The 27247-nt window shown below is 33.4% G+C and overlaps 1 protein-coding gene across 1 annotated transcript in view; it reads left to right on the top strand.

The window, feature by feature from the left end:
* The window catches only part of TMEM87B (transmembrane protein 87B), a 48261-nt gene that overhangs the window by 8400 nt on the left and 12614 nt on the right, over positions 1–27247 (top strand). The window contains exons 4-16 of the mRNA XM_044659506.1: positions 757–891; positions 2951–3007; positions 4187–4280; positions 7245–7306; positions 7598–7781; positions 8443–8542; positions 9772–9865; positions 15205–15288; positions 17947–18014; positions 19663–19784; positions 19868–19926; positions 22654–22757; positions 25782–25855. Of these exons, the coding sequence (XP_044515441.1) occupies positions 757–891; positions 2951–3007; positions 4187–4280; positions 7245–7306; positions 7598–7781; positions 8443–8542; positions 9772–9865; positions 15205–15288; positions 17947–18014; positions 19663–19784; positions 19868–19926; positions 22654–22757; positions 25782–25855 (1237 nt within the window). The remainder of the gene's footprint in view (positions 1–756; positions 892–2950; positions 3008–4186; positions 4281–7244; positions 7307–7597; positions 7782–8442; positions 8543–9771; positions 9866–15204; positions 15289–17946; positions 18015–19662; positions 19785–19867; positions 19927–22653; positions 22758–25781; positions 25856–27247) is intronic.

The following is a 27247-nucleotide window of genomic DNA, read 5'->3' as shown; positions in this document are numbered from 1 at the left end:
TTTTCATTTTTTCAACAGCCCCTCCAACATTGACTAATTCTAACTTTGGTCATCTTTACCAGTTTTCTGAGTATGAGGTGAAACCTTGGAATTGTTGTGGTTTCTTTCTTTTTTTTTTCCCAAGTGATTGGAGAAGTCTTATATTGTTAATAGATGGCATTCTTTTGAGAATTGTTTATTTATATCCTCTGAATATGTATTCACTGGGGAATGCTTGTTGGTCTTATATCATGGCCAGAAGGCCATTATTTAACACATTTATTTTTCTAGTCAGCAGTTTCTCTTGTTCTTGCTGGACTCATTTTTGTTTCTGCAAAAGTTTTTCAATTTGATGTAATCAAAATTACCTCTTTTATCTTTTGTGTTCTTCTCTGTCTCTTAAGCATTCTTTCTTTAGCCTTAGTTTCAATAGGTAGCTGTTGGATGGGAGGATTTGAGGAGGAAAGAAAGAATTTGCAGCTGAAATTGAATTAAAACATGATTGGGTTGGAAAAGGGAAGTGGGAAGGGAGAAAATTTGGAGCTAAAAATAAAATTGAATAATAAAAAATTTTTTTGATCCACTTTTCTTTTTTGAATGTGAACTTTTATTAATACTGCATTTCTAAGTCAACTTTATAAATACTGCATTTGCAAGTAGTCACCTTTTCATTGTTGAAAATTTAGGTGTAGGATCATTTTAAACTATTTTAAAACTTGCTTCAATTTACCCCTGTCAAAAAGCAAAATTGAAGCAATCTTAAACTTTTTTTGGTAGGAACTGTTAGACAAACACATTCTTAGTGGCAACGAAGACTTCTGTAATGATTATTTCCAAGGAAAACAATGTCGCAAGCAAAAAAGTGAACATTTGAATTGTGACAGCAGTTTACAGATGTTTCCTATGTTGAGTGTGAGTATATTGTGAATTTCCAGAATATTATATTAACATTTTTTCTTTCTAGTTAATGCAAATGTCAACAAATTTTTATTAGTCACTGAATCAGAAAGTGTTTAATTTTTATCTACTATTCAGTAGAGTGCTTTTTTTCTTCTTTAAAAGTGTTTTGTGTGTATCACTAATAAAGTATTGGGGAAATGCATTTTATTTTAGTGTATTTACTTTCATGCTAAATTTATAACTTTGTGATTTTTCATTGTGTGATCATTAGAAATTGATGTAGCTTTCTTTCTAATTTATTGGGTATAACAGATCATGAGTACAGCCTTTGATATCATAAAATCCAACTTTTATCCCCCAACTCAGTGATGGAGAACCTTTTGGAGATGAAATGCCAGGCATCCTACGTCTCCCCTCTCTACTCCCCCTCCCAAACCCCCCCCCCCCACACACACACACAGGGGAGGAAGAAAGCTCTCCCATTGGGCTGATAGGCAGAGGGGCAGGTGAAGTGAGGAACAGAGAGGGGATTGGGAGTGACCCAAACTCTCTGCTCCCCTTCTGCTCTGCTGCTTGTGAGCTGTCCATATTACCCCCTGTGAACTTCCATTGGGCACCTGGGCAGAAGGGTGGTGGAAAGAGGGAAGGGAGCAGCTCTATCCTAGGCCCTCTGCCTTTCTAATTATGAACTCTTAGTGGGGGAGGATGGCCGCATGCCCACAGAGAGCGCTCTGTGTGCCACCGGTTCACCATCACTGCCCTAACTCCTGAATTCTCCACTTCAGATGAGGTTATTCTTGGCTAGGGTCTTAGAAGACTCTAACCACCACCAAAATTCATTTTTCATATTTTAATACTTTAAAGAGCAGCTCTTTAAATTGTACTTTCTGTCCCAAAATATATTCACAAAAGATTTGTGCATCAGAGCATCAGTGTATAAAGTAGGGACTGGGACTCTCTGTGGGAGGTCAAGGGATAACTTCCAGAATTATATGATCAATCAATGAAAAAGCAAGTTGAATCCTATCTTCCTTGCAATAGCCAATCATGGAATTTGTCTCCAATACAACTACACCTTTCCTTTTGCTCCAGCTATTGTCCCTCAAGGTTAATTATAACCTAATGATTATTTGGGTGCCTTCATTAAAAGGTCCCATTAGGAAAATTCTTTACTCTCTACATGCCTGTTCTCTTATCCCACTGCAGCCCCTGCATACTAACCCAAGTCGAGGGCCACAGTGGGAAGCCATATTCATTTCTTTGTCTTCATTATAACTGGGTCTTTTCCTTCTTCCTAAAAGGGATTTCTACCATCAATTTATAAATTGATTAGTTTTTTGCAAAACAAAACAAAACAAAAAACTTCTTAAGCTATTTTTATTACAAAAATATTTTTTCCTTATTTTAAGAGCTTTATTTTAATATTTGTTTTTCCCATACAAAATGTGTGTATATTACTAGCATTTAAGCCAACTTTAAGCCCATATCCTTGATTAATTGTATATTGACTATTCATAAAGGTTGCAAAGGAATTTCAAGAGAATATATGATCCCTGAAATCTCATTCCAAGTTTTATAAGTAGAGGTTATTTTCCATTATTTTTTTTTTTTTTAGTGAAAGGAGTTATTTCACATCTAGTGGACTTAGGCAAAAAGGAGTAATTGTTAGGTCTAGTGGACTATGGTCAAATCTCTAGTTTTCTCTTAAGTGTTAAATCCCTTTTCCTTTAAGATTTCCTCATACATTCTACCATTTAAAACCTCTTAATTATTTTAAGTGTCATTTTTTTCTTTTGTCTTATTAAAATGTGGGTCCTCTATAAAACAACTAAACTGTGATATCTATTAGTTTTAAGTATTGTAGACTTAAAAAATAATACCAGTGCTTTATTTTTGCCTCTCTTACTCAACTTGTTCTTTGAGATTCAGATATTTTATGTAGAGAGGCATTTCCCATTTGGTATGTGCTATCTTTGACAACTGTTCATTTTTTTTCCTTTCAGAAAGTACCATATAACAGTTTTTATTTCAAGTTAACCTTGTTGATATCAATCATCTGTTCTCTTTTTAGAGTAAAGAGCAAACAGTAATAAATATGAAAAAGTTTCCAGATTTGCAAGGATCAATGGTAAATTTTAATTTTCATTAGTAAGAATTCCAGAAAAAAATCTATCCCTGGATAATAGGCAGTTTTATTATGCTGAATTGGCAATTTGCATGTGTTTGGAGAAGAGGCAGAATAGGTAATTTGTAAATAGAGTTTTAGGATTGGGATTTTTCAAATGGAGACATACATTGCATGTTTTAAAGGTTTTTATTTAATGATCTCAGGATGTCATTTCTTTTTTCCAAACTGTTATTTCTCTGCCTTTTACCTTTTGCCCAAGAGAAATAAAAGAAAAGACATAAGCCAGATGATAGAGATTAATTTTATTCATTTTCAGTTGACATTTAAACTTTTTTTAACAATTATATGTAGAAACAATTTTTGAAGATTGTTTTCTGACATTTTGCAATCCAGATCCTGCCTCCCTTCCTCTGGGCAGTAAATAGTCTGATTTAGGCTCTACCTGTGCTTTCATGCAAAGCATGTTTCCATATTGATGGAGATTATTTAAGCTCATAGGAATGGGTCAGACAAAGCATTAAAGAGAGAGCAAAGGAAACAACCATAGAGTGTAGATAGAAGGGGCAAGGGAAGATAATACTTGTGGAGAATTATAGCATATCAGTAATTCTGAGAAAAGTGAATTTAGGAGAATCTTGTAGTCATGGAATTTAGAGCTAAAAATAGGACCTTAGAGATCAATATAGTTCCATTTTATGTTAGATCCAGAGAAGAAAAGTCACTTGCCCAAACTCATTAAGGTAACAGTTTGTTATGGTTCCAAGTCCCAAGTCTTTTCTCCCCCACTGCTTTTCTTAGAGTTAAATGAATTTTATCCTTTGCTTTTAATCTATATTCTTCAGAAATTTTCTGAACTATTGTTTTAGAAAAACTAGATGTTGAAAATAGCTACCAAAAAAAAAAAAAAAAAAAGATGGGGTAGCATAGAAAGGTGGCTTTTGGAGAGAAGTTTAAAGAAAACTGCCCCTTTTTTGGCCCAGTATGATAATACTTAAAACAGATTTATTTAAATAAAACAGATATTTGATATTTTCAACATCGTTCTGACTTCTATAATCTATGTTTGCTACAAATTGAAAACAAATTCAACAACTGATACTTGATTTAAAGCATGAGGAGTAAATAATTGTTTTAAATGGCTATTTCTAGTTGCCATAAAATAATTTTTTCCCCTTACAGGATGATGTTGTAGCCACAACATGGAGGGATGGACCACATCTCTTTATTGTTTCTTTTAAAACAGAAAAAGAAGATACAAACTGGAATTTGAATGGTACAGTTATTTAATTAAAAGCATGTTTCTTTGTGTTCAGAGTATTCTGTCTCTTATTCTGAATGCTAACATATCATTTAAAAGTTAATTATGCTTCAGAAAGTGAATAATGTTTTGGAATGGCCTTAAATTTCTAGATGAAAGTCTTTTGCTTTTCCTAAGAGCAAAATTATATTTAAAAGAAATGTTTTAATTTCTATTTGGAATATCTGAGAAACTTAATTTTTCAGTTAAAATTTTGTTTAAACTTTAAAATATTATATTCATCTATAAAGCTCACTTTGCACTTGCAAATTAAAAAAATACTTTAACTCATGTAATATTTTGGAGATTGTCAGATATTTGAAATTTTCTTTGACATTTTCAGAATTTTATTATATTGAATGTTTCTTGAAATAAGTGAGTACTATTGGACACTTGAATGGTTTTGATTTTATAAATTTCAAATACATTAGCTTGTAAATGAGGTTTTATTTCATTTCAGTACACATATACTGGAGGCAGACCTAGTAGGGATAAGTATGGTACTCTGGCAGGTTGAGGAAATGATAGAAATGGTGAAAGAGGGCCAAGTCAGACTCATTTTTGCTTTGGAAAAATGATCTTAGGATGAGAAAGGATACAACAAAACTCTTGATAGAGAAGTGAAGCCCAAGATAAATAGGAAGGTTGTAAGAGAGCACCTATTTGGTCTTGATGAATTAGTCATCAAGCTTAGATGAACTATGTGCATACTAAACAACTAGTAAATGGGTGAGAGGTATTGACTTTGAAAGACTGAAGAAAAACAAATATCCTAATTTTTTAAAAAAGGGAAGAATGATATGCAAACTATAGACCACTGAGCTTGCTTTTGAATTCTGTCTGAATTCTAGGATAAGCCATTGTGGCAATAGGATTTATTTTGTTCTCCTTCCTCTAGAATTAGAAACAGAAAAATGAATAGAAGCCACAGAGAGGCATATTTAAATATTATATGAAGAAAATCTTTTTAGCAATTAGAATTGCCAAAAGATAGAATGTGCTACCTTTGGAGAGAGTATATTCTTCCTTGTAGATGTCTTGAAATTAAGGCTGGATGTGGTAGAAGTATTTTTTTCACATGTAAATGAGACTTAGACTTCCAACTCTTAATCATTTAATTCTGAGAGAGCCAAAGAAGGAGAGATCCTATCTCTTGGAAGAACAATGAAGACTTTAATGGATGAATTAGCATTTAATTTGATCTATGCTCTTAAACATGAGAAGACTTTCAGTGGGCAGATGTTGAGCTTTAGCTTTGAGGGTGGGAGCAGAGCACAGAAGCATGATGGCTGTATGCACTGTGAGAAGGAACAGTGGGAATTGAGGGAGGCCAAAAAGGTTTCTTGAAGCCATGCATCAAGGCTGTTAGTTTTCACTTAAGGATTTGGGACTTTATTTGGTAGGCAAGGTGTTATACCATTGAAAAATCTTTAAGTGGAAATGTAACTTGATTATAGTGATGCCCCAAGAAAAGTACACTGAGGAGTAGCTAGATTAGATCGTCCCAAGAAGAGAGCCCTGTAAACTATTTCAGAGCCAAAGGCAGTATTTGAAGTGAGAGTTAATGGGTTAATGTTGTGATAGCGGTAATAGAAAGGAGGGAACAGCTGTGAGAGATCTAGTAGGTGGAACCAACAGGACTTGGTGACTGCATGTAGAAAAGGAGAAGGGAATCAAGGATATTACAGTTTTAAGCCTGGGTGATTGAGGAAATGGCGGGGCCATTAGTAGAAATGCTCAAGTTCAAAGCAAGGACACGTCTTGAGAAAGATTAGTTTCAGACATGCCCAGTTAGGTCTAGTCAAGGTATCAGAGTCAAAATACCAAGGAGGTTGTTGGAGTCTGTGATCTGGAGCACAAAGGAGAACTTGTGACTAAACAGTAAGGTTTGGAAGTCAATCCTATTGAGGTAATAGTTGATATTGTGGGAGGAGATGAGATCCCTATAAGCAGAAGGTAGAGAATAATACTGAGGACATAGCCTTTCAATGACACCTACATTTAGGGATATAAGGAGAGAAAAACTACCAGAAATAGAAATAAAAGAAGCAGTCTAAGCTGATGTGAATAAAAGATTATAAATCTGAAGAACAAATGGGGTGGGGTTCAAAATGGGGAGCCCCAAGTATAAATTAATATTTTGTAGTGAAAGGAAAGCAAGAGATGAAATGAATGAATAAAATGATTGAAAGAACTAAGGAGAAGTAAATGTCTTAATCTTGACTCTAATCATTCCCACTTCTTATTCTGGGATAGGAAGAAGTACAGGATTTAAAAATAGGTGAAAATTGAGGTCTTTGAGGATTAGAAGGCTTTCTACTAATCCTAACTCCTCTACTAAAGCTAGTTTTTCATATATTTATTCTCTTACCTATCCTCAGCTATTGAATATTCTAAGAATAGAAAAGAATTGGCAGCATTATATTAACTGCTTTGAGGAATCTAAAAGGGGACTAAAAGCTTTTTGAAGACAAGGAATAGACATGAAATAGATAACATTTTTCTTAGTTTTAGACATCCAGAATGCCAGATTATTGTTGTAAATGATATGGATATCTGGATACAAATTTGGCACAAATCATTTGACACAGCATGGGCCAGAGTATTGAATTAATCTGTCAAATAAGCTTACCATTCTGCCAGGTGAAATATGGTATTTTTTTTGGTTAATTTGAATGAATGAAGAATTATAAGTATTATGTGCCAACCAATGTGTTAGTTATATAGTTAAAAAGGCATGATAATCACTGCTCTCAAAGAGATCAAATTCTCACTGGTCAGGGTGGAGATGGGGGGAGAGCAGAGAAGACTAGTACACATAGGAAGGCATAGCCACAGGGAAGAAGATGCACAGGGACCTCTCATCAGGGAAATGAATATGTTTAAAGTAGTTTAACAAAAGAAATTGATAGAAATTTTGTTTTTTTTTTCCCCCACCAGTTTCTCTTTCGATGGTGGGCCTTCATGGATATATCTCTGCATCAGAATGGCCTTTAATGATTGTAAGTAGGAGAGTAAATGGAAATGAACAAATCTTATGTTAGAGCTAGAGTTGTTAGATGTTAGAGCTAGAGAGAAAATCTCTATATCTCTCATTTTGTAGATGAGTTAGTTGAAGCCTGAAGAGTGAAAATGGATTTTCTAGGATCTCTCAAGTGTCTTACTTTGTCAGTTCTCATCCATCGAAGTACCAGAAATGTAATAAATAACTTAGAATGTTATTTGGCCAGAGGAAAACCAGCCTTAAGAGAAATAAAACTTAACATGATCTAAAACTTATTTTCTGTTTACAGTTTTACATGGTGATGTGCATTATTTACATTTTATATGGTATACTCTGGCTGATGTGGTCTGCCTGTTATTGGAAGGATCTATTAAGGATTCAATTCTGGATTGCTGCTGTTATTTTCCTGGGAATGCTGGAAAAAGCAGTATTTTATGCGGAATATCAAAATGTCAATACCACAGGACTGTCTTGTAAGTTGCTAATCATTTACATATTTGCAATATGAGACATTGGATGGGTTCTATAATAAATATGGGACAGGAAAGAGTTGAAGGAGAACTATGTGGTCCTCTGAGTAGGAATTGGACTTGTGTTGGCATGCATTCCCCACCATAGTAGCTTTCCAAGCAGAGCTTAAATAATCAATCACTTGTGGGAAAAATTTTCCAAGTAATGACTTGAATTAGATGGCACTCAAGTTCCTTCTGATTCTAAAATTCTGGAATCTTGTGATTCCTTTCCTTATTCCTGTTCCTCATTTAAGTAAAATTCTAGTTCACTGTTTTTGATCCTAGTCAACTTAATCTTCCATGTGTAATTGTATTCTCAAAGAGTAGCTTATTAACTTAAAATGTTGTTGGTGAAAATTAGAGATTTTTTGAGTTAATTCTAGTTACTTGCTTTTCCCTTTCCCTTTTCAATATGACACAAGGAATCTATTTTGTTAGCATCACACCTGTAAACTATCCACATGCAGCCATTTTTTCATCTTTATGGGTTTCTATATTCATGGATGACAACAAATCTGAGAAAGCATTGTTCATATCAATTTGAAGAGACGGGAAATCTTGAATATGGAGAATTTCCTTTAGTTCACTATTTTGTATCAGAAGTTATTTGTTTTCTTTTCAGCCCAAGGCTTATTAATGTTTGCTGAGCTGATTTCTGCAATTAAGAGAACATTAGCACGCCTCCTGGTTATTATTGTGAGCTTGGGCTATGGCATTGTGAAGTAAGTATTAGGTGTTATTACAACCTACCTCTGAATTTTCCTCCTCCTTTTAATGGTGCCAGCACTTTCCCATTTAAAACCTTGGAATCAGTTTTGGCTCAGTCTCTCTCATCCTCTAATTCATTCCCAGTCCTATTGTATTTACCTTTCTTTCATATCTGCCTTTCCTTTAAATTCTCATTACTGCTTAACTAGTTTAGGATTTCATTACCTATGGCTTGGCCTATTGTAATAGTTTCTGATCTGGTCTGCCTGTTTCATGTTGCTAATGTAATCTTAAGAGATAATGGCTATGCTTATGTAACTCCCTCCTCAAAATTATGCCATTTTAGTGTTTTTATTTCATAAAAGCTTGTTCACTGATCTCTATTTGGGCACATGTTTTATCACATATTAATTTGTGCATTAGGGTGAGAAGAGGTTCTTTTTTTTTACTTTTTTTTGGGGGGGGTGGCAATCCTCAAGCATTATAAGCCCAAGTTATGCTTGGGAGAAAGGGTTCTAACTCTTCTGCCAGGGAAATAAGTGTTTGAATTTTATTGGTTCTAATAAAAATATTAAATACCTTAGATACTAGAAGATAACTGTTTTTGAATGAATCTCTGGCGAATACCGAGAGGTTAAATTACTTACCCAGGGTCACAGCCAACAATTCTGAGAGGTAGAATTTGAACTCTGGTCTTCTTTTAGAATTTAGACCTCTCATGAAAAGAGAATAGTTCCATTTATTCTCTTTGTGTCCTCAGGGCCTTGTACAGTGCTTGGCATATAGTAGGCTCCTATTCATTGCTTATTGATTGATTCTTGACTCTTGAATTTGGTTCTATCCATTATTCTATAATTGCCTCTTAACAAAAAGTCAAAGTACAAAAGGAATTTTGATTATTGAGGGTTCCACATTGCATTCTTTTAATTTTCATTTAATCCTCTCAGAACAGTGCTTTTAAAAAAGCATAGACCCAGTGCCCTAAGATCGATTTATTCTTAGTCTCTAGATCTAATCTGCACAAACTCACTGTTTTCTCTTGCTGCCTTAACTCACTGGGTCTTCCTTTCAAAGACCCGATTGCCATCTGTTGTTGAAAAAAAGCACAGGAAGAAAACAATTGGGAATTGCTTCTATGTAATGAATTATATGATGACTTGTTATTAATACATATGTACTGGTATGGTTTTTTTGGTTGTATTTTGTCTTACTCATTCTGTTTTCTCTTGTTTCATTGATTTAGACCCCGTTTAGGAACAGTTATGCATCGAGTGATCGGACTGGGTGCTCTTTACTTCATTTTTGCAGCTATTGAAGGCATTATGAGAATTATTGGGGTAAAAAGTGGCAACTTTTTAAAAAATTGTTTTTAAGACATGTTATACTTTGTCAAATCTTTTGGTGAGTTTCTCTAGAAATGAATTTACATAGTTTAATATTTATGCATTTTTAATTGCACAAATTTACAAAAGGTTTCATCTGGATTAACTTGACATTTCTGCTTAATATTTTCATCTTTAAAAATTGTTACTATTTCTCTTGACCATGTAAAGAACCAGATAAACCCTTACTAATGTCTTCTTACATAGTCCAGTTTTAAAGTTTTTGTAGGTACAATTAAGAATTATGATAATTACTTCAAAGAATATTCTGCCTTAGATATTGTGAAGTTTGAACACTTGATTTCCCCATGTAAACTTTGCAAATTATTGATCACACAGACAACCTAAATATTATTTGCATACATTTGAGCATTTTTAAACATTCAGATATACTTTATTAGCAGTTTTAACTGATAGGACACGACCTGACTTGCTGTTAGATCTTTTTTAGCTGAATTATATTTATCCTTATTAAATTACATCTTTTTAGATATGTCCCATGTTTGAGCCTATCATGGTGTTTCTGGTTCTTAACTTGTCTGTTACATGTGTTTGCCATGTCTCTAAGCTTGGTGTATTCTCCAGATTTGATAAGTATGCCATTAATTCCTTTATTTAGGTCATTGATTAGAATCTTGAGTAGTACAGGAACAACCACTCCACTAGTTGTCTCCTAGGCAAGACATTTCACCTCTGTCTGTCTCCAAGATGGAGGTGATGATTATAGCATTTATCTCCCAAGATAGTTGTGATGATCAAATGATTTATTTGTAATACACTTAGCCCAGTGCTTGGCACATAGTAGGTACTTAATAGATGCTTATTTCCTTTCTCATCCCCTTTTCTTTGATCTTTCCCTTTTGGAAAAACATCCTTTTTAGTTGTACTTTTTTTTTTTCCCCAGTAACCTCAGGTCATTCTGAGTTCTGATTTTCCTGACATTATTCTCATAAGACTGTGTCATACTTTTTGTGTTTATCTTCAGTTTCCTTCTCTGACTTCTATCATCTGTATACCATTTAAGAAAATTTTAAGTTGGTTGGTGGGTAGTTCCCTCTACATCTATATCGGGCACTCTGTCATTTTCCCTCTTTTCTTCTCATAAGAAATGCTCTTTTCCCTTTGCTTCTTTAGTGTTTTGTTCTTGAGTTTCCTTACCTCATTAGTAGAAATGTGAGCCCCTTTAGTATAGAAATTGTCTTACTTTTGCATTTGTATTTATAGTACCAACTGTATGGAAGGTGCTTAATAAATGTTCAATGATTGATGCTTCTTAGACTCCAGCAGAGCTTTTCTGTCTTTTCTCTTTCTCCATCACAAATTTTAAGAAGAGGTCTCTATATTTCCCCTTTAATTCCTAACCAGAAATGAGTTCTTGCTTGTTGATGAGAATCAAGTACAGAATAGAAATTTATTTCATTGTCTTTTTCCTATTTTGAAGGATGAAATTATCATTAAGAGACTTCTTAGGGGCATCTGGGTAGCTCAATGAATAGAGAGCCAGGCCAGGATCTGGAATGTCCTAGGTTCAAATCTATCCTCAGACACTTCCTATTTGTGTGACCCTGGGCAAGTCACTTAGCCCCAATTGCCTAGCCCTTATTGCTCTTCTGCCTTGGAACCAATACACAGAATTGATTCTAAGATGGAAGTTAAGAATTTACAAAGAGAGAGTTCACAGAACTGCTTCTGGTAAAGATGGATTGCTAGGTTATATCAAGATAATTTGTTTCTAGTTATTATTAAATCATACCCTGGGGTTGTGATCTGTTTGGTTTTTTTTTGAACTCATCTTTTTTCCCTTTATTTCTTGGTGTTCATTAATGTCTGTTGACAACACCTTTTTGCTTCTGCTTCTGCTTCTCTTCATCTTAATCCAGATACTCTCTACCATATTTTCCCTTCTGTTTCCTAGATTTCCTTGAATGAATACATCTTTTAAATATATGGTGTTATTCTGCAAATCCTGTTTCTCCTTTACCTATCTTTTTCCTTTGAAGAAGACATGCCACCAGAACCATATTCCCATGTCTTTTCTGGCCATGGCTCAGTGATATGTATGGTGTCAAATTTTCTTCTTTGTACTAAGATCTCTAGTTTACCTCACTTATTATCCATACGTTGAACATAATAATAGTTAGCATTTATATTGTTCTTTAAGGTTTGCAAAGTGCTTTAAAAATAATCTCATTTGATCCTCACAAGAACCCTGATAAATAGGTACTACTAATATTTCCATTTTACAGATGGGGAAACCAAAGGAGACAGAAATTAAGTAAGATGTCCAATATCACACAGCTACTAAGTGTCAGAGGTTGAACTCTGGGTTTCCTGGATCCAGGCTTTGCACTCTGTCCACTTTTCCACCTATCTGCCTCATATGCATAGATGAATGAAGTAATTAGTTTTATTATGAGCTTTTTTCTTATACTTTGTCTCCTGGAACTGCTAGGCATCTTTATTGCTTCTTCTTATCTTGTACCTGTTCTTTGATATCTGATTTGGTAGAGATACATAAGCAATTTTTCCCATACCTGCTTCCTTGTCTGTATAAATCACTTTTAAGTAGCTTTGTCTATATAGTCTATATAGGTGCTTACCCCCAGGCCTTGTTAGGCATTCTTCTTCTCTAACCAGGAGCCTGTCATTCGCTCATTTACACCATTATCCAGAAATGCAAAACATTTTCAAGTGGCATCTTATTAACTTGATATCTACTTTCTAAACCTCATTTTCCCTCCTGAAGCCTTTGCTTTCAGCTGGGAACAGTAGTCAGAACTCCACCTTGCCTAAGAGTCTGTAATTGTAAGTGAGCCTCTCTGGATCCCTCTGAGCACTCTCATTTTGTGTCTCCCTGTGAGTCACCAGAAGTTAGAAGTGGCTGTTAGGTTCTCTGCATCCAGGGAAGATAAGAGATATCTTTCTTGTGGTTAGATGCACAAATAACTACTCCTAGACTCCTCAGGAAGCAGTCACTCATTCTTTGCCTTGCCTCTTCTTTTCTGATTTCTGCTGGATGGTCTCTGACTCAACAACATATATGGAAAGACATTATCATGGAGGGTCAAGTAGGTTCTTCCTATGGAGGGTTTAGGTCCTGTAGGTAGAGATTCAAATTGACTTCTTAGGGAAGAAGGACCACTGAACATTTGTGTTTTTCAACTCAGTATCATATTATTCTATTTGGAGTTCTGCTACAGATTGGCATACCAACTTACTTCTTATGAGCTTTTTATACATTGAAATTCTTCCTTCATTTTTTAAAGGAAGCACTTTATTCTTCATGTCAACCTAAAGAGTGGAAGTTTCCTTTTGAGCCCCTTGACCTATATCTTAAACATAGATGAATTACTGGGTTATAGTGAAAAGATTACAAAACAGATCATACACTCAGAGTAGGTCACTGAAGAGTTTTCCTTGTCCTCTATGAAGCAGGATCTTCAGTTCTTTCTTCTTCTTTATAGCTCTTTGGGAATAGGAATTGTGTCCTAAAATTCTAATAACATTGATCATCTTCATGTTAGACTTGTAATTCTGAATTAAACCCAGTTGGTATTTTCATTTTTCACTGTTGTCATTTAAATTTTTCTCTAATTAGAGAGAATTCATGTGTGTGTGTGTGTGTGTGTGTGTGTGTGTGTGTGTGTGTGTGTGTTTGTGTGCCATATGTTAACAACTGACATATTGGGTTTTAGAGTTAGGTAATAAAATGAATAGAGTGCCAGGCCTGGAGTCAGGAAGACTCATTTTCCTGAGTTCAAATCTGGCTTCAGTCACTGACTAGCTTTGTGACCCTGGGCAAGTTACTTAACCCTGTTTGCTTCAGTTTTCTCATCTATAAAATGAACTGGAGAAGGAAATGGTGAACCACTTCAATATCTTTGCCAAGAAAACCCCAGATGGGTCACAAAGAGTCAAACATGACTGAAACAACTGAACAAGTCATATAAGTTTTGATGTTTACAAATATCTTATTTATCTTCTTCTTTGATCCTTAACAGCAACTCTTAAAAGGTTGACCTTACAGATATTATCCTCATTTTATAGATGAGGAAACTAAGATCTAGAGAAGTTATGATTGATTCATAGTCACATTGTAGTAAATTTTGGAGGCAGGGCTTGAATTTATGTCCTTTATATTGCAAGGGTGTCAAACTTGTATAGGCAGGGCCACAGAACTCCCAAGTCTTAATTTAAAATGTAATTGGGAAATATTTAATAAAATAAATAAAAATTCAGTACAATATAAGTAATGTTAATCTATGTTTTTCCAAGTCATTTTACTCAACATGAATTAGTTTTCATTTGAGTTTGACACCATGGCTTTACAGTGATGACTTACATGGAAGAAGTGGCGTAAATAAGATCTCATTCATAAAGTACACCACTGAAAAAGGATATGGCTCAGTAATCAGGTAGAGTTGGGGATGATGGATCAAGTCTGTACTATTACTTTTACAGAGTATTAAGAAATCTCAAGAGAGGTCTGCTAAACATTGGAGAGATTCTCTATGGGGCATAGATAGGAATCTTAGAGATTAGGATGAAAGAAAATCACACATGAATGACATGCTTCTGATAAAATTTTAATTTAAAAGAAGGTATAATCTATTCAGGGAATCACTATTTAGTCTATGTATTTATGTAATTCTTACATTTGTTTTGAATATTTCACTTATATGTAAACCTCCAAGAGTGGCCAGTCAAGAATAAAATAATAGACTGTCTTTTTACTTGTAAGATTTATCCAAAGGTGTGTTCAGGGTAGAAATGAAAATTTTGACTAAAGTGAAGAATTTTCATTGCATATAAATTTTAATTTACAATGGAAATGCTTTCATACATCAGACATAGAATTGCAAAGAAAATGATTATAAAATTAGAGATCATTTGTTCCTGGGAATGAACAGTTGTGTAGTGGAAAGAGCACTAGATTTGGAATCAGAGGACCCGAGTTCAAATCCTAGCCCCGTTGCTAACTTTGACCTTAGGTCTATTACTTTGTTTTTATTTAGGGACCCCAGTTTCCTCCTCTAGAGGAGTAAGTCTGATCTATTCTCTGATCTAGTCCAGCTCTCTAGAAGACTTCTGATAATCATTCTACATTCTTTTCTTGCCACTGCTCTTAGTAAATAAAATTAAAATCTCTTAATGTGTCCCTTGTTCTCTGGTTCAGATGCGAGACTGGTTTTACTCCTGCCTCCCACCCCCCAGGTTAAAATGATCATTTATATTGTTCTGTGTCATTATGAAACCTTGTTACAAGTGATTTTTCCCTTTTTTTTTTTTTTTAGGGTCCTAACCATGTAGCTGTTCTCATTTGTGACATTATTTTAGCAATCATTGACTCCATTTTTGCATGGTTCATATCCTTTACTGTGTGTCCTTTTTTTATAAAAATTAAAAAGTGAAGAATGTGATATTGAATGGCCATGAAAATGAAAATATAATGCCAATTTAGAACTCAGAAGGAATTCAATAGACTTAGACCATTTTTAGCAGTTGAATGTAGTAGAAGGTAGAATTGAAGATGTTTTGCTCTGAGAAGGGAGTCAATGGAGAGAAGGATTTCAGTTTAGGAATAAGATGAGTTTTTTAACAAAGAGGTTAACAAGGAAAACTGTAAATTCCTAGAATTATCCAGAAAAAAAATAGTAATGCATCCCTTATTGGAGGCAGAAGGTTGTATTACTACATTATCCTTTGAGGCGCCTTCTTGAGCTCAAATCAGTGACCTGATCAATGAAAACAACCATGGAAAAGAGAGTGGGTTTCTATCTCCCACTCTGCCACAAATAGTTGAGTTTCCTTAGACAAGCTAGTGAACCTTTCTGGACTTCATTTTTTTTAGATCTACACAATTAGAGGGTTAGATTAACAGAGATCCAAATTTCTAAAAATTCTGTGATATAACAGGATTCCTAGAATAAATGATTATTTCTAAACATATATTCTCATTTGGTTTTCTTTAGTGTTTCCTAATAATATGAAATTTATATTTACTTATGTATCTGCTAGGAATTCAAGCCTGTGTTTAACTATCTTTTTACGTCAAACCCTTGCCTCTTGGCTTTTTTTTCTCCCCAATTCCCAGTCTATAAATCATTAATGTTATGTTTCTGAATTTCACAAATAGTTTAATGTTATGTTTCTGAATTTCACAAATAGTTCTTGAGTTTTAAGGAATAAAGATAATTAATTTTTTTTCTGGCTAAAGATTTTGTTTGCAAAATTACAATTCTCCCCCAAATGTCCCCTTCCTGTCTAAGAAAAAAAAAATAAGATTTGTGACTTTTCACTGAGCTTTTAGTGCTTTGCAAGTTGTAAAATTTATGATAAGCATGGGCTATTTTTTTTTAAATCTAAGTAACTATATTCTTTCTATGATGCTCATTCTGGCATGGAAGTGACTTTAGGTTATTAAAGGCTATGCCAGCAGATAACTGTTTCAAACAGTCTCCAAGGCTCGAAAGACTTTGAATATAAATTCCTTGAGCCTTCATGTGTCATCCAAGTGTTAGGCAGAGTACAAAAAGGACTCATTACTAGGTTGTCTGAAGGGTGATAAATTTTTTATCTAAAGTAGTGTTTGCTAAATCTTGAAGGTTGCAAGCTATTGGTGAAGGTTGAAGCTATTTTCACTGGTAAAGTTATGTGTCTTTCAATGATTTAAAAGTACAAAGATAAGTATTTATGTAGAATGCAGAGTTAAGTGAAACTTTCACGTGAGAGAGTCAATATATTGCTATATTTTGTTAATGTTTACTGTACTTGGATCTTATTTTCATGTCTAAAGACAATCTTTTTCAGATGCCATTGTGATTCATTACCCTTCTTTAGTTTTACTATTTCTTTTAACTAAAAATGCTGGATATTTTTGGCATTTTATTTAGCAAAATTATTTTTCAGAAAGGAAAAATTTCAGATATTTGATCCAAGGATTCTTTGGAATCATACACTAGAATAACTTCTTTAATTAGAAGTTAGCCACCTTTACATGTAGAGGAGGAAAAAATGTCAACATTTATTGTCTTTAAAGACAAAAATCTTTTGCAGATAAATCTTACTGCTGCTTTGGCTTTACTCAACAAATCTTGCAGCTTTTCATCTTTTCTCAAAATAATTTTGTACTAAAATTTCTTAAAACCTTTTTGCAATCTGCTTAATCTTAAAGTAATATACATATCCAATATTCAGGGCTCTTAAAGTTGAGGTAGGCCTTTAGGAGAGAAATAGACAGTACATCTAAAAGATACTTTAGTATGTTTGACCTTATTTATGTTAAAGGAAAATTATACAGGTGTGAACTATAGGAATAAAAACAAAAAAGCTACTCCACAAAATATTACTAACAGGGAAAGTAACCTTTATGCATTTGTCAGAAAACTTGGAGCAAAAGTTCTGATAACTATAATTGCTTTCTGATATTTTAAGCAAGATTACACACTACCTTTATGCAAAGCAGAGATATTGTCCCATTTCTGAAAGTAAGATATATTAAACAAAATAGCTCAAATATCTAATTTGCTTAGCTATTTCTTCTAATGAATGTCAACTTAAAAAGCCCTAATATTTAAATTTATATCATACACAGATGGTTATAAAGATTATATAAAAATGAAGAAATAGTTATGAGAAACATCTGAAAATTAAAATTATCTTGAAATATTCAATAAATAGTGGAGAAATCCAAATTATGAGCTTCCAATATGCATGTTTTGTTCTGAATCAGTAATTTTATTTTCATTGTCATATATTCAGCAAGGTTATACTTTCTCTTCATGGAAATGAATATTTTATTGAATCTTTGAAGAGAACTAATGAATTGTCTTAATGACCAAGAACTACAGAGTGAATATTGAATTGTCCACATCTAGATTTAAGATTGTTTGGGGGAAAACCCAGCATACACTGAATTTCAGTTAACTTATCAAATCCAGTTTGATTAGTAGCTGAGTAGGAAGAAAAAAACCCTGAAAAAGTTAATGATTTTAGACTATATTTGTGACTCAAATTTTTGGCTTTTTTTGATGCAGGCAAAAGAATCTGATCTTGTTCCTCTGGCCAGCATCCCTTTGGCTTTGCTTGATTCTGGCTTATGCTGGTGGATATCCTTTTTCTAACTACAGCAAGCATTAAAAAAGGGTTATTGCTTTGTTTTTGTTTATTGCACCAGCTTATTTTCCTCTTTTCACTTGACTTTTGAATGATGCCTTAAATTTTGCCCAAATATCACAACTGCTTAATGATGTGTCTTCTCTACTAGTTTCAATTTGAAAGAATTACCTCTTCTTGTATTCTTTGGCCTGTCATATACCCTTTTAATTCCTGATAGACATTTTTGAGGTGTTTGGTCAGCTTTTACACCACAGGTATTTAGAAAGTCTTAAGATGTGTGTGGCTTTTGATATGAGTTAGTAGACACATAAAAGCAAAGCTTAATTGATATGTAATTTTATCTTTGAAATGAAATATAGTTATTTGCTTTTTAATTTTTTAAAAATGTTTTTGAGTCTAAATTAAGTTCTATGTGCTTTTAATCCTAAAACTGTCTTTAAATGGAGCATTTATCAAAGGTAAATATACCATGTCCTAAAAAGCCTTAGTGCAGTTTCAATTTTTAGTAACTTATATTGAAACATCCTATAATTTATATGACATGAATGACATGAAAACTACCTAATGTAACCAATAATAAAAGGTTATGGACTGGGAATTATAAGGCCTGGTTTCTAGATTCAATTGTATCTTTAATATTAGGAAAGTCACTTTATTTTTTTAGACTTAAGAAAATTTTATATATAAGCAAAAGTACTATTTGATCTATTTAGAACAGAGTGGTGTGAAGATACATAAAATAAGACTTTGAAAAAATACTATGTAAATGCTAGATGACATTATTACATAAATAGTTAGACCTGTTTTAGATACTACGCCATAGTCCTTATGGTATACTTCTGTAGATTGTTGCATATCTGTTGATACATTTTGTATTTAGAATCACAAGATTTGAGAATTAGAAGGGACCTCGGTGGCATTCTGGTTTAATCCTTACTTTACAGGATATAACAGGAATTCCCAACAATAACATACATAACAGTGGTCATCTAGACTCCACTTGAAGACCTCTAGGCATTGGGAATTTGTCCCCTTTGAATGAAGGGCACTACTTTTTTTAGGTTTCCCAAAGTGGCTGCTTCTGGAAATAGTGGTTTCTCTCTCTTTGGAGGTCTTTAAATAGAATCTGTATGATTGTTTCCACAGGAATTGCTTTTGTGTGTGGCTTGAATTAGAAAGCCACTGAACTCCATTCTGTCTCTCAGATCCTTTGTTTCAGAACACAAGCTTGACTCACGTATAGCCACTGCCGGGAAGTGCTACACTTCTACCAAATGGCTTTGTCCAAAATAGGCCTAACTCTGGAATACAAAATACAAAATCATCTTGCATTTATATAGTGCTTTCTTTCTCCCAAGATGAGGAGGCATAAAAACATTCTAGGACGTGGTCATAAACTACTCTTTAAGAATGTTCATTTAGTTTAAAGAAAGCCCAGAGTTATAAATCAACATATGGGAAAGTGGAGTTGGTATAGAATTACTAGCTTTAATGACATTTTCTGCATTTTTCTTTTTTCTAAAAAATGTTTAATATATGTATTTTAATTTGGAATTATTTTTAAATGCATTAAATGTAGAAATTTGAATTTTTGTTCTTTTATATTCTTTACTATTAAAAATTACTTTCCTTAGTATGTATGTGTACATATTTGTAAGTTTGGCACAAACAATGAAGACGCTTAAACTAAGGAAGAACACAGTGAAATTTTCACTCTATAGACACTTCACAAATACTTTGATTTTTGCTATATTGGGTAAGCTATTTAATTATTCTTTTTAGGCTGAATTTTTAAAAAGTTTTAATCATTCTTTTAAAGATAACTTTTCTTTCTTTCAGCTTCTATAATATTTATGATATGGACAACTAAAAAGTTTAGATTAGCAGAATGTCAGTCTGTAAGTATAATTTTGTTTAAGTACAATATTTAACTGCTAAATTAAACATTGATTAAGAATCTCATTTATTTAAATGTGTGCATAACAATTTCTGTGGAGAACTTCATTTTAATTTAAGCAGTTTGACCCAATGCTCAAGTATCTTTTATTTTGAAGCAACCATTGAAAAACATTTTTTATCCTTCTCATCTCGGCTCCTATGTCTTCCTCCACATTAAAGCCTCTTCTTATTTACACTATTGATGAATGGGAAATAAGACAACTTTGAATGAATAACATACAACTAGGCAAATTTTTATTCATTTTGTGGACATTCACTAAATATTGATGCCTAATTATATTGTTCAAAGGAAGATATATATTCTTCATTGGAGCTTTAAAAAGCATTAATCTATTGACCAGGGATTAATGAATCTATATGCTTGTAATATAAAATGTTTTTAGATTATCCAGTTCAAGCAGGTATTTTTTAAGCACTGTTCTAGGTATTGGGGATATGAAGAGAGAAAATTAAAATTATTCCTTCGGAAGCCAGGTGGCCAAGTGGAGAGAGCACTGTCAGGAAGATCTGATTTCAAATCCTTTTAGACAGATGCTAGCTGTGTGATTCTGGACAAGTGACTTAACTTTTACCTGCCTTAGTTTCAACTGTAAAATGGGAATTATAATAACCTCTGTCTCTGATAGCGGGATAATCAAATGAGATAATATTTGTAAAGTACATAGCACAGTTTGGGGTATGTAGTAGGTACTTTATAGATTCTTCCCTCCCCTTCCTTCTTCCCTTCTTATACTCTACAAGGAGAATGTAGTGTGTATATAGATAATACAACTTGTAGGAACTTAAGAAATAAATTTTACTAAATTTTACTAAAGATAGGTATCTTATCTCTGAATGACAAAGTTGGGAAGAGCTTCAAAAATTCTGTTGTTCTTTTTTAACTGTAGTTTATTAGCATAGCAAGCTGAATCATTTTGAAATTCTTTTTCTCCTATATTTCATGCTTGTATTTTCATTTAAAATTTTGTGGAATTTTAGGATTATTCTAAGGATTAAAGAAATCATCATCATATTATTATTACTAATGGTGATGATAAATAGCATTTATGTAGAGCTTTAAAGTTTGGAAAACACTTTACAAATATTGTCTCATTTGACTCTCACTACAACACTTTAAAGTTGCTGCTATCATCTTTGGAAGCTAATTTGCCAAGGATCACAGTCTGTGAGACTAGATTTGAACTTAGGTTTTCCTAACTTTAGCTCTGTCCACTTCTCCCAAGCCAGAGGCTTATATCACCTTGAGAAGTAAAATGTTAAGTGCATTATGTTTTGCCACCTTCATCTTATTTTATCCTGACAACAATCTTGTGCAGTTAGTACTGCTAGTTTTGTTATTTTCAGTTTACAGATGAGGAAACTGAAGCTCCATGAGAGTAAATGACTTTCTCAGAATCACACAATGGCCAGCAAGTAACAGAGCTGGCATTCTGATAGATCTTCTGTCACCTGTCTCAGTGTTCTATCCCACACAGTTTCTTGCTTAAAGACCCTTATATGTTGTAGGTAGAACATCTGTGGGGGGGGGAAATGGTTTGCATTACACATTTTGTATCAAGGATTGAATCTTGATAAATGCTAATGTTAACTTAAATATAAATTAAATATACCTTAGATCATGCCCCTCTAATTTACATCCCTCACAGTTCTGCCCTTGACTCATTTCTCTTCCCCCACTGTATTACTTCACTTGGTAATCTCATCAGTTTCCATGTCTTTAATGACCATTTCTATGCTGATGATTCTCAATTCTACTTATCCTGCTGCAACCTCTCTTCTGACCTTTAAAATCTTCTTTCTCCAACTGCCTTTCAGACATCTTTAATTGGATGTCCATAAGACATAATAGACTTATTATGTCCAAAACAGAATTATCTTTCCCCCAAAACTCTTCTTCATTCCTGACTTCCCTATTACTGTAGAGGGCAGTACAATCCTCATATTTGACTTCACTTCATCTCTCCCCAATCTTTTGCCAAGATTTTTTTTTTTTTTGCCTTTTACCAAGGCCTAACCTTTGTTTGATATTCAGGGCCCTTCATAACTTATCTTTCCAGTCTTCTTACATGTTACTCTCTACCACATGCTCTTTGATCCTGTGACTCTGGTTTCTTTGTTGTTCCATGAACAAGATACTCCAAATATTTTTTCTTACTGTCCCTCTTGCCTGGAATGCTGTCCATTGACTTCCCTAGCTTCATTTAAGTCCCAACTAAAGTCCCATCTCTTATAGGAAGCCTTTTCCAACCCTTCAGTTCTTCTGGTAATTCCTTCTGGTAATTATTTTCTTTTTATCCTGTCCGTAGCTTTTTTTATATACATTTGTTTATATTTTGTCTTCTCCATTTGACTGTGAACTCTTTGAGGGCAAAGACTGTCTTTTGCCTCTTTTTGTATCTTATGGGCTTAGTCCAGTACCTGGCAGATAATAGATGGTTAATAAATGTTAATTGAGTGATTGAGAGAAACCTAGTTAATTTATTTGCTTTGTATCACCTTGGGCAAATCAGTCTAGACTAATGTACACTAATAAAGATTACTCTGGTTTTTTGTTCAAGTATTATACACTGATAACAGTAAAGTACTAATCAATTTCTTTCTTAAGTGAATTAAAATCTTAGTAAATTAATTAAATTGCTTGTGTTTTTGAAACTTTCTTTTTATAGGATTGGATGGAACTCTGGGTTGATGATGCATTTTGGAGATTCCTTTTCTCTCTCATTCTTCTAGTAATAATGTTTTTATGGAGACCATCAGCAAATAATCAAAGGTATTTATAATATGTAAAAGTAAGTATTATACCAATTGTTTTACAAAGCCATATTCCATATATAATAGGAAAAATATATATATATATATTTGCCTTCAGAAAAATTATTTTTACTGTCACTTCAGTTTCTTCATCATCTTCATTCTTACTACCAAAAAGAGTTTATCTTCCAAAAACCTAAAGCTACAATTAGTGGTATTACTGTCCAGGGCAACTACTATGTATCAGTACTAAAGAGCATCTGAGAAAACTCTTTTCTATTCTTTTTATGAGAAATAAAAATTAAAACAATACAAACCAATGAAAACTTCTTTTAGAAGAACTTTTTTGTCTTTAAATTTTTTTCTTATTTTTATTGATATCTTTTGTTTTTGTTTTTATTATTATTTAAGTATTTTATTTTTCCCATTATATATAATAACAATTTCTCACATGCACTTTACGAACTTATAAGATCCAAATTGCTTCCCTTCCCCTACTTCACTCCCCCTCCCCCCCAAGTGGTAAGAAATTTAATCTGGTTTATACAATGTATTATCATGAAAAACACACTTCCATATTGGTCATTGCTTTAAGAGAATACTTCTATAAGACTAAAATACCCAAATAAAAACATAAATAAACAAAAGTGAAAAATGATATGCATCAATCAGCATTCCAACGTGACACCAACAGTTCTTTCTCTGGAGGAGAGATGATATCTTTTGTTTTTATATCACATTTGTTTTTCAATTTATTTTTCATTTAAAAAGCATTTATTTTTCTTTGTCTTCCCTCAACCCTAATTTAAAAGAAAAACCTTTAAAACCAATATGCATAGTCCAACAAAACAGTCCTCACAGTGCATCTTGCTCTTTAACTGGAGGAGATATGGGGAAAATTGGGACACTAATGCACTGTTGATAGAACTGAGAACTAATACAACCATTCTGGAGAACAATATGGAACCACAATCAACTCTGCAAATCTTTTGACCCAGCAATACTACTACTAGGTCTGTATCCCAAAGAAATCAAAGAAAAAGAGATATATACCAAAATATTTTTAGCAGCTCTTTTTTGTAGTGGCACAGAATTGGAAACTGATGGATTGTCCATCACTTGAAAATGACTGAACAAATTGTGGTATATGATTGTAATGGAATATGCTATTGCACAATAAGAGATGACAAACAGGATAAGTTCAGAAAAACCTTGAAAGCCTTATATGAAGTGATAGTAAAAGAAGTGAGCAAAACCAGAAAAAATGTATTCAGTAACAGAAACATTGTGTGATGATCAGCTGTGAAAGACAGAACCATTATCAGCAAAGCAAGTTTCCAAGATAACCACAAGGGACTTATGATGGAAAATGCTACCCAAAATCAAAGAAGGGACTGTTGAAATCTGCAGGTCAAAGCATGCCCTCTTCCACTTTATTTCCTTCGTGAATTTTTTCATTATATGTGTGATATGTGTCTTCTATCATGACATGAGCAATTTGGATATATGTATTGCATGAAAGCATTGGCATAATCTGTATCAGAACATCTAAGTCCTAAAATGTCAGAAAACAGTTGTCAAAAATTTTTTCTGCATGTAACTGAAAAAATAAATAATTTTTAAGGAAAGAAAAAGAAAATGAAGTCTGAACAATTTAAAAAAGAAAAGACTAGAACTGATGCAAAGTGGATTGAACAGAACCAGGAGAACATTGTATATAGCAGTGATTCCCAAAGTGGGCACCACCGCCCCCTGGTGGGTGCTGCAGTGATCCAGGGGAGCGGTGATAGCCAGAGGTGCATTTATCTTTCCTATTAATTGCTATTAAAATTAAACAAAAATTAATTTCCAGGGGGCTAAGTAATATTTTTTCTGGAAAGGGGGCAGTAGGCCAAAAAAGTTTGGGAACCATTGGTATATTGTAACAGAAATATTATATAATAATAAACTGTGAAGGACTAAAGGATTATCAGCAAGGTTTCAAGACAACCCCAAGGAACTCATGATGAAAAGTGTTCTCTGCAATCATAGAAAGAACTGTCAATTGCATATTGAACCATACCATTTTTCACCTTTTCTTCATGAGTTTTTTTTTGTATGTGCTATATATTATGTCTTCTTTATCAATATGAGTAATATAGAAATATATTGAATGACAGTACTAGAATAACCTATGTCAATTTTTTTTTACCCTCTTGAAAGGTGGATCACCAAATGTCAGAAAATAATTGTTAAAAAAATTGTTTCTACATATAATTGAGAAAAATTAAAAGTGAAAGGGCAAAAGAAAAAAAATTGTTTTTTTCAATTAGCAATCTTTTGTTTTCTCTCCGCACCACTTCTTCTGTCCTCATGGGGAAAAAAAAAGAAAGAAAAACAATACCTTGAAAGGAATATGCATAGTCAAACAAAAGCAAATTCCTAAATTGGCTATGTCCAAAATACATGTCTCATTTATTATTTGAATCCATTTATTATTTTGTCAGAAAAATTCTTCATTATCTGTCCTTTGGAATAGTGATTAGTCATTGTAGTAATCCTAGTTGTTAAGTCAAAGTTAATGTGCTTTTATAATAATGTTATCATATATATTGTTGTGGTTCTGTTCACTTAATTCTGCTTCAGTTAATATAGATTTTTCCAATTTTCTTTGAAACTATCTTTTTGCAGCACTATAAAATTATATTTAAATACCATAATTTGTTCAATTGAAAATCACCCCATTCGTTTTCAGTTCCTTGGCACTACAGCACCAGAAACATAGTAATCTAATACCTGATTTTTTTAAATCAACAGATTTATTTCCAATTCCTCTGTGTTTTTTTAGGGCAGTGTCTGGATAAATCTGGACAAGATGGTACTTTTCTAAGTGTGTTAGATCATTCTAATATTTTAGGTTAGTTGTGTTTTTTTTTTTAAAAAGCTTCTTAAAAGGCTAGTTAGTATCTTATGCTGAGAACATTTTGAACAAGAAAATATTTTGAATAGATTTAAAGTAATAAAAGCACAATACTCAAATTGCTTTTTGCTCTTTTTTGTGTAGGTATGCCTTTACACCCTTAATAGATGATTCAGATGATGAAATTGAAGAATTCACAGTAGTATCTGACAATTTAGGTAAGTTTCTTAGTTTTGCAGTTTTTAAAAGATATTTATTGAATCAAATCAATTGATGTATCTTAATCTATAAGCAAAGCATAAAGATTTTATTTTTAAAAAGGTGGTCTAAACAAAGTATGCCTATATATTAAAAAAAAAGCAAACATCACACAACTGTCTTACATATATGCCTTATGGGGTTGAGGAAAGAAATTAAAGATAGAATATATGAGATCTGTCTTATTGCAGTTGAAACTTTTGTACGTGTTTGCTTTTTTAGTATAGGATTTAAAATTTGGCCACAGTGATTTTCTAGACTGACAGAATTTTTTCAGAGGCTTTTAGCAGCATTTATTAACTTGTGGATTAGCGATTATATTGTACAAATTGCTCTCAGGGACTGGGGTCTTTTTCTTTTTAAGTCTCATTCCTTAAAACTTTTCATTGTTGGGGCAGCTGGGTGGCTCAGTGGATTGAGAGTCAGGCTTAGAGAAGGAAGATCCTGGATTCAACTCTGGCTTCAGATACTTCCTAGCTCTGTAACCCTGGGCAAGTCAGTCAACCCCAATTGGAACCAGTACTTTCTGTTGGTTCTAAGATGGAAGGTAAGAGTTTAAAAAAACAAACAACAAAAAACCCCTTTTCATTGTGATTTCTCAGATATTTTCCTTCTCTTTGCTACGTAGGCTGTAGTAACCACCAAAATAGTTTCTTTCTACTTACTTAAATTTTATTGATTTTACTTCTTTTGCCAGTTATTGTTTGAAAATTTTTCTTGTTAATATCTTTTTTTTTTAAACCCTTGTACTTCGGTGTATTTATTCGGTGGAAGAGTGGTAAGGGTAGTAGGCAATGGGGGTCAAGTGACTTGCCCAGGGTTACACAGCTGGGAAGTGGCTGAGGCCGGATTTGAACTTAGGACTTCCTGTCTCTAGGCCTGACTCTCACTCCACTGAGCTACCCAGCTGCCCCCCTCCTTGTTAATATCTTTTAATATTTACTCTTTAGCATTTTCCGTTCCAGCTCTTATTAAAGCAGTGATTTCAGCAGTAGTTTAGAAGAAATACAATTGGAAAAGCAATATAATTTTCTCTATATGTTCCATTATCTTCATTTTGCCCAGTAAATGTCTAAAATTTTTGTGATAAACATAGTATAATCACCTTCATATGGTAGGTCTCAACTTCGGTGTGTCTTACAGTCAGGGAGAATGATTCATTTGTGGTGTTTTAGTATTCCCTAGTCTTTTCACCTCACATCTTTCCCCCCACATACTTAGAATAACATACACTCCTCTGCTACTCTGTGTTTCTTAATTCAGGAATGAAATTGATAATAAAATATTATAGTATTTGGGTCTTAATGTGCTACCTGCTTGCAGCTATTTGTATTTATTTTGATGTTTTAATG

The sequence above is a fragment of the Gracilinanus agilis genome, chromosome 2 (assembly GCF_016433145.1).
Source record: "Gracilinanus agilis isolate LMUSP501 chromosome 2, AgileGrace, whole genome shotgun sequence".
Taxonomy (NCBI): domain Eukaryota; kingdom Metazoa; phylum Chordata; class Mammalia; order Didelphimorphia; family Didelphidae; genus Gracilinanus; species Gracilinanus agilis.
Note: the sequence above shows the minus strand (reverse complement) of the source record. Positions and strands in the feature narration are given on the sequence as shown.